Consider the following 8,123-nt stretch of genomic DNA (forward strand, 5'->3'; position numbering starts at 1 on the left):
ACCACTTCTCTCGTTCTTCTGTAATGACTTTGTTTGCTTGTTTTTTAGCAACCCTGTATAGTTCCTTAATATGATCAGTCCGGTTCTTGAAATATTTTCTGAACATGTTGTTCTTGTTCAGGACAGCAGTTCTTGTTCTGTCATTCCACCATGGAGTTTCCTTCCATCTTCTTGTGCCACTGGTTCTTCCCCAAACCTTCTCAGTTATTGTTCCGAGGTATCTGTGGAACAGCAGAGGTGAAAGAAGGTGCGGGGGTGAACGGGCCTCAAAATACGAAATTAAAGTTAAGATAAAATTTAACAAGGTTATATTTTCTTTTCAAAATCAAGAAATAACAAGCATGGCAGGTACAGAGTAGCAAGGCAACAAAAGTACAATTACAGTATTTACAGGATTTAGGCTTCGAGCCCCGAACTCACAATTCTTGAGCAATTAGCCCAGCTTTACCCCAAACAAGTTTCAACAGAGGGGCAGAAAACCCCATTCATGCCCAGGAGCACTTGCTCCAAATTACACAGTAAAGCCTCCTTGAGGCGCGCAGAAAACACAATTTTCAAGAAAGAGCAACTCGCTCTCAAAATTTAAGCCTGTCAAAGTCCCCACCAAATTCCACCTTCAAGCTGTCCTCTAAGGACCTAAATACAGGGGTAAAATACCCAACCTACTGAGGCCTATTAAGTGAGAAAAGGTTAATTACATGGCCTCTAAAATACCAATTTGAGAGGAGGCGATCAGCACTCCTAATACATTTTGTTTAAAACCTAATCTGGCTCTAGGCCGCTAATGCAAGGGCTAATCCCATACTAAAGAGGTGACTTTAGAATGAAGCAATTTACATTACGTTAAGGAAGAACCGGTTGTGAAAAATAAGTTCACCTCAATGCAATATGAGTGGGAGCTCGAGAGGGTTAAGCACTTTCTATCCCAATATGTAGCTTAAGAGAGAATAGATACTAAGAGTCTTTACATTTTAAGGAAAGGTTACATGGTGGAAAAGCATCGGACCTGCCCCGAGAGTTAAACTGCTGAGCTAGCAAGAAAATAAGTTATTAAACGGCCATTACCTTGTTGTTGAACTGCTGCCCGAAGAAAGAGGCGCTTCCCGCCCCCTGCTATGTACTTTACACACAAAAAGATGTTACTGGAGTGGCCCGGAGACCCGAAAATCAGCAGTTTATATACTCTCGCGGAAAGTTCGAGGCGTTTCAGGAATGCGAACACCCGCCCACAATCATTTTATTGGCTAGGGTTAAGCAACATATCCCCTTTGGGGAGGATACACCTGATTGGTCATAAATTAACTAAAGAAATTCGGGATTGGCTAAATTCAAAACAAGGGGAAAGAAAGGGTTAATATTGCCAACTTAAACCATGACTGCAAGAAATTTAACAAAGAACAAACTTATGAGTTCAAATTTTCTCCAAAAAACAGTTCTTTCACTTCGCACTAGGGTGCACCATTGTAGTTCTTCAGTAGTGTCCTCTAGAAGAGAATGTTCACACTTCTTACTACAGGCAAAACAAAAATACATCGAAAACGACCCAGTTCAGAAACTTCAAAATTTCCAAGTAGTGACATCTTCTGAGAAACTTGAAAATTAGCACATTAGATAAAGTTCAGACTTCCTCCAGTAGGGGAGTTTCAACTGGCGCAAAGTTTGAATTAGCGGCGTGGATGTGTACCGCCCGGTACAGTTATCATTACTAGATTTTCTTTCAGATCCTTCCATTCTTCCTCAGCTGTTCTTTCATCTGTCTTTGGTATCACTGTTTTGATGTTTTCTTGGAACTCTATTATTCTATCATTGTCCTTCAGCTTCCAGGTGTTGAGTTTCTTTACCTGTGTGGTTCTTACTTCTTTTAACTTGTTAAACTTCAAGTATCCAATGAAGAGTATGATCACTTTCCAGGGAGACACTAGGAATCACTTTTACATCTAACAGTCTATTTTGTAGTTGTTTCTCAATCAAAAAGTAATCTATAAGAGATTCACTTTTTCCATCCCATCCATATCTTGTGACCTTATGGCTTTTTTGTTTTTGATACCATGATTTCCCTATTATAAGGTTGTTCCTCAGGCAGAGGTCAAGTAGTCTAGTTCCTTCTGGGTTTCGTGGAATCCATCCATGTGCTCCTAGAATACTTTCATATCCATCTCTCACAGTTCCTACTTGAGCATTCATATCCCCTATGATATTTGTTCCATCTCCTCTTATTCTTTCCTCTATGTCTTCTTCAAAATGTTCTTTTTCTTCATCTTCACAACCAGTCTGTGGTGCATAGCACTGAATGATGTTGATGTTCTGGGAAGAATCCAATTTCAGCATTATGTGAAGAATCCGATCAGAAACATATTTTACTTCTACTACATGATCTTTCATTTGATGATCCATAACAACACCAACTCCATTTTTTGCTTGATCTCCACGTGACCAAAATAGATGGTATCCCTCTCTGAGTTCCTTTGATCCTTTTCCCTTCCACTTGGTTTCACTGAGTCCCAGTATGTTTATGTTCCTTGTTTTCATTAAGTCTACACATTCCTCTATTTTGTCAGTTAATGTCAGACTGTTTAGTGTGGCAATTTTGATTTCAGTCTCATATCGAGTTTTGTGTGTTCTCCTCTTTGGTTGTGATGGAGCATCGGGTATTGAACCGTCATTAATATCATTGCCAATGAGGGAACTAGAGTCATTATTCTGGTGATTACAATATTTCCATCCGAGGCCTCGTTTAGTTTTGAAAGCAATTCCAAATTATTCAGAAGCTGGCTTGCTGGGCCTATCACTTCCAAAGATTTTTCTGTCGGGGTTATCTCCCTTAGCCTTTAATAGTCCCCTATCAACCTGCAAGGCAGAAAGCTCTGAGTCAGATCTCAGGGATCAGATATTGCCTCTTCCACCGGATCCGCCGTACCAGTGATTTTCACTTCCGCCTTCACTGCCTTTGAGGTCTTCACCCGTATCCCTGGGCATGGGTTCTGTGTTATACCCCACAGGACTGGGTCCCCGACTGAACTCGGCCATCTTATCACTCCGGCCTACTGAAGTGTAGGGTGCCCACCCCCGCGACGCGGACGCGCCAGACAGGAATTACTCAAGTGGAGGAATAGAGAAGGTGACCCTATCTCCCTTGAGCTGAGTTAATGGTTGTGTATGGTGCCACAACCAAAGGCTACATTGTCCAACGTCTCGTTAAAATTTTCCTTTTCCGTATCAGCCAGTCCATATATAATTATATTTCTCCTCCCTTTCTCGCGTCAATTCCTTCATCTCAAGCTTACTTACCCTTACCTCTAAGTCCAGAACTTTAATTTCCTCCAACTCAAAGTTATTTTGCACCAAACACTCCTTGATCTCACTTAATTCAGTTTTTAAATCAGTCATCATGTCTTGCAGGTCCCTGTTCTGGTCCATCAATAGATCCCTCATAACTTCCTTCAGCTTCTCAGTATCCTCCCAAGACAGCCCAGAGCCCAAATTCAACTCCACACCATCAATCACCAATAGTACCATCACAACAAATAATGTTAACACAAATTGTATAAAATTACAGGGACTGTTGACATTGTGAATAGATATCACTCTTATCCTACAATGCCATCTCTCCATAGCACACCTGTATTGTTCAGTCGACACTACCATTCTTCTGCGTACGCACTCGTCACACACTCTGCACTATATGTTCGTTCACCTGGTTTGATTACAACTCCTGTGTTTCCACTAAGAACCATTACCTGAGGACCCGCGTTTACACCAGATCTTTTGGATGGATTTTGTTGTACAGTTAGTCCTCTCGCAGTAATAACCTGTATAATGAATAACGTAATTAGTTCTCAGGCATACAGTATGGTTATTTTTCTTCACATTGTGTTTGGCAAGGGAGTCAATCCATTCATCACATCACCTTCTTGAGCCAGCTCCATTTTCTCAGATGTGGTGAGTGAATGCTCTCCACTTGTTTCTATCCATGTAGATGTCTTCTTCCATAACCTGCTGCAAATCCAGACGTTGTCACCCAGCTAGGTCATTTCTAATAGTATTAATCCCCTCTTCCTTGGCCAGCATTTGATTTTTTTCCTTTGAGTTCCTTCTCAAACCACACTGTGGCTGTTCTTTGTGGGTCCATTCTTTTGAGATGACCAAATCATTTCAGCCTGGCTTTAATACAGATCTGACTAAGGGGTGTTTCACTTGGAGAAGATAGTGTTTCTCGTCATCTTTTATTTTGTCCCTCCTTGATTTCTGAATCACGGTTCTTAAGAACTTTGTTTCCACTGCTTGTAGTTGGGTGATATTTCTGTTGGTTTGGATGCAGATTTGTAGACTCATACAAAGAAGCTTCTGTAGAGTATTCATTTTGAACTTAATGGAACTTGCTTATCCCTAAGAAATGTTCTCACACGATGATAAAACTGTGCTCCATTCCGTATTCTGCTAATGATTTCTGAAGATCTGTTGTTACTACACTGCCAAGATAGTGGAACTGGTAAACTTGTTCCAACTTTGATCCATCCAGAATGATGTTAGTACAGATGTTCTGTCGATGAACCAGCAATGTTACCATTTTGGACTTGCTTATCTTGAGACCAAATTGCGAGTTGTTGTTGTTGAGTATGCCATTTTTATTTTCTTCTAACCTGTTTGTTATAGAGTGGAGGAGACTGCATGGTTCTGCCGACAGTGAAGGAGTCGGAAGTTGCCAGTGCCTTCCCCAAAGGCTTTTCTGTTTTGACCGTGCCATCTGGGAAGAAGTACTTGCGTGTGACTCCTCAACCCTGAAGGTTCACAGATTGTACATCATTTATTACCATTTGATGGAGATATGGGAATGCTTTAATATTGTTACCTGTACTTAATTGTATGTACTTAAAATTTACTGAAGAAAAGTTCCTGTATGTTTTCTTGTACTTACGATACAATAAATATTTTCATTTTATGCTAGAGCCAACTAAAATCGTCAATTTTTTTCATTTAAGGGAGCTTAAAATGCTCAGCAGTAGATGTTAAATGGTAAATATGGTAATATATAGGGTAGACCAGGGTAACTGTAAACACTTTCTACTTATCTTGGATATATTTTACTCCACATAGTCCCCAGTACTAATTAACATCAATTATAAAAAATTCATCTTATTTCTGCACCTTTCTTTTATCTATAAATGGAGTTTAGGGTTCACATCTTAACTATTTCATAATGTAATTGGGAGTTTACATTCACCCACACTTGTTTACATTTATCCCACCTGTTTACATTTACCCCTCTGAGAGGAGGGGTAAATGTAAACATCAAATTTAGTGCTAAAGTGTAGCTGTAGAAATTAAACGTATATTATGAAACACTACAGGTCTATAGTTATTTAAATTATTTTTTCATTAATTATGATATGTGTTTACAGTTACCCCAATGTTCATTTTTGTTGGGCAAGAAGACAAAGAAAATTGAAGAATATGGTTAACCTTTTAATTATAAAACACTAACAAAATTGGAACTGAATGAGGTAATACAGAAGCATAATTAAGTCTTTGATTGTTCAACACTGTGAGAAAAAATCAGTTGTAACAGGACATAGGCCTATAAAAAATTACAAAATTTCATTTGCTTCATGAAATATTAAAAAATATGTAGGTTTAAGCCTTATAAAGAATTTTACAAAATTTCAATAGCACCAGGAAATTGTAATGACCCCTCCGAACTTCTGGTTGTGGTAACAATTTCTTTATATCAGAAAGGTCAACTGACGATTTATCTGGGATTGATGGCAAGAAAAATTGTGATGTCCCTTTCCGAAGAAAATTGACCGCAACATCTGTTTCACCCAGTTCAACAACCTGACCTGCATAAAAACAATATTTTTTCTTTTGGAATTTGACTAGAACCCAGTCTTCTAACTTTGGAGCAAATCCTTCTTATGTGAAGAAATTTTCCTCTTCTGCATCTGTCTCTTCTTTGCTCATTTCGATAGGACTCTTTATCATCTGCCAAGAACATCCCCTCCTCATTTTCTTATTCTGAGCTTTCTTTTACCACCTTTTATGATTAGGCCTATGTTTTGACCCCTTTTTATCTATCACATTTTTTTTTAGTGAAGATCTTGCAGCTTCAACCTCATTTAGTCTCCATTATTTTCTGTACAGTGAGAACTTCACCATATCTTGTCTGTTTTAATCGTGGTGTGGGAGCTATCTTTTCACTAATTTTTCTCTCATCTTCACACCAACCTAAATTCTTTCCTCCTATTTTACTAGCAAAAATGTCAATGTTGGTAGGTTTAATGGGAGATTCTTGTCTTACTCTGGTTCTCAAGTCTAGAACTGTTGTGTTTACTGCCTGCTCTGTAATTATTCTGTCAGATGGATGCAGGTCCTCCTGTAGTCACAGTAGTAGATTCCTCATGTAGGCCTAAATCAGAAACACGTGAATTGCATTCTTTTACAGGCCTTTGACTTTGGGCGTTTTTACTTTGTTCATATCGCCTTAAATCATGTGGAGAGAAAAGTTCTCTGTCAAATTTGTATTGGTCTAGAGCAGTGGTTCCCAACCTTTACCAGCTGATACGGGTGGTCATCGCGCCCCCCTTCCCCGTCACTTCTATAACTTCTCCGATAAACTGACGTGGAGGATATAGACCTAACCTAAAGACACTACATAATGAATTATTCCATTATTCAATTATTCATGAAAAAATAATATGAAGTCCGCGCTTTATATCTATGACGTACTAACTTCATTTTAGCACAATACAAAGAACACACTTTTACAGTAAATCCTTAAATTAGTCAACGAATGTCAGCGAGAGGGTTGACAATGTTTTCTCTTGGTGGGATTCGGTATGTTTGGTTTGATATTTGACAGAGCACCGCGGAGATCACTTGCAACATCAAGCCGACAGCGCTGCTTTGTTTTTATGACACTCAGCGTTGAAAATCCCAACTCGCATAAATATGTCGTTGAAAATGGGTCAGTGACACGCAATGCTACTTTGGCTATTTCAGGATACACTGCAAGACAGTTTACCCAAAATTTGCCCAGTTCTAATATTTTGTAATCATCTTTTAGCTTTGAATCACACTTCAAATCTATGGCTTCTTCTTGAAGTTGTGCTGGCAGTGCTTCAATGTCAATGGCAAACGGATTTCTTGTTAACATCCAAGACTATTCATCTGATGAGATATCAGTAAAGTAGAAAATGAATTCTTGGGCCAGGGAATCCAAATGTGACTGAATTTGCACCTTAAGTTTATTACGATCACGTTCATTTTCCAGAAAAATTTCATTAAGGTGGTGAAAGGATGAGAAGTTGTTCAACTGAAGCCGACGTTTCCATAACTGTATCTTTTCCAGGAAAACTCTGATGGCATCATAAGCAAGCAAAATATTGGAGTTTTTGTCTTGGAGCTTTAAGTTCAAATTGTTCAAAGCTTAAAAAAAATCGCAAAGATATGCCAATGAGACGATAAAATTCGCATCAATAAACACTTCATACAGATCGTTCTTACCTTCACCAAGAAGAAAAAATTCAACTTCAGACTTTAATTCAAACAGCTGAGAGAACATGTTCCCTTTTGATAGCCAGCGAACATCTGTGTGGAAAAGGAGAGTTTTTTGAGCGGCTTGAAGGTCAACACAAGAGCTTCAAACAATCTTGTCTGTAAAGAGCTTGTCTTTACAGAGTTCACAATTCTTATAGCGACTTTTAGAGTGTTATTAAAATCTTGGGGCAAGGTTTTGGCTGCCAAAGCCTGCCTGTGAATTATACAGTGGGTTCCCATGATGTTTGGATTTTTATCTTTGGCCAATTTGAGAAACCCAGAAAGTGGCCCAATCATAGCAGGTGCACCATCCGTACATACACGCACTACATTTTCCCAGGAAAGTCCGTGTTCTTGGAAAAAAATATCGATGGCAGAAAACACATCACAAGCTTTCGAAGTTGTTTTCAAACATTGGGAGAATAACATTTCTTCTCTTAAAATTCCACTGTCGACAAATCGACAATTTACAATCAGTTGACAACAATGGGCCACATCGGTTGTTTCATCACACTCAATTGAAAACACTGGAGATGCTTTTACCTTCTCCAAAATTTGCATTTTAATGTCTTCTGACAGTTCTTGAAGTC

The 8,123-nt window shown here is 38.9% G+C and overlaps 1 protein-coding gene across 1 annotated transcript in view; it reads left to right on the plus strand.

The window, feature by feature from the left end:
• The window catches only part of Prx6a (Peroxiredoxin 6a), a 71,713-nt gene extending 66,756 nt beyond the window's left edge, over nucleotides 1-4,957 (plus strand). The window contains exon 5 of the mRNA XM_067145387.2: nucleotides 4,654-4,957. Within this exon, the coding sequence (XP_067001488.1) occupies nucleotides 4,654-4,782 (129 nt within the window). The 3' untranslated portion in view covers nucleotides 4,783-4,957. The remainder of the gene's footprint in view (nucleotides 1-4,653) is intronic.
• Nucleotides 4,958-8,123: the final 3,166 nt, after the last annotated feature.

This window comes from Anabrus simplex, chromosome 4, assembly GCF_040414725.1.
Source record: "Anabrus simplex isolate iqAnaSimp1 chromosome 4, ASM4041472v1, whole genome shotgun sequence".
In the NCBI taxonomy this organism is placed as follows: domain Eukaryota; kingdom Metazoa; phylum Arthropoda; class Insecta; order Orthoptera; family Tettigoniidae; genus Anabrus; species Anabrus simplex.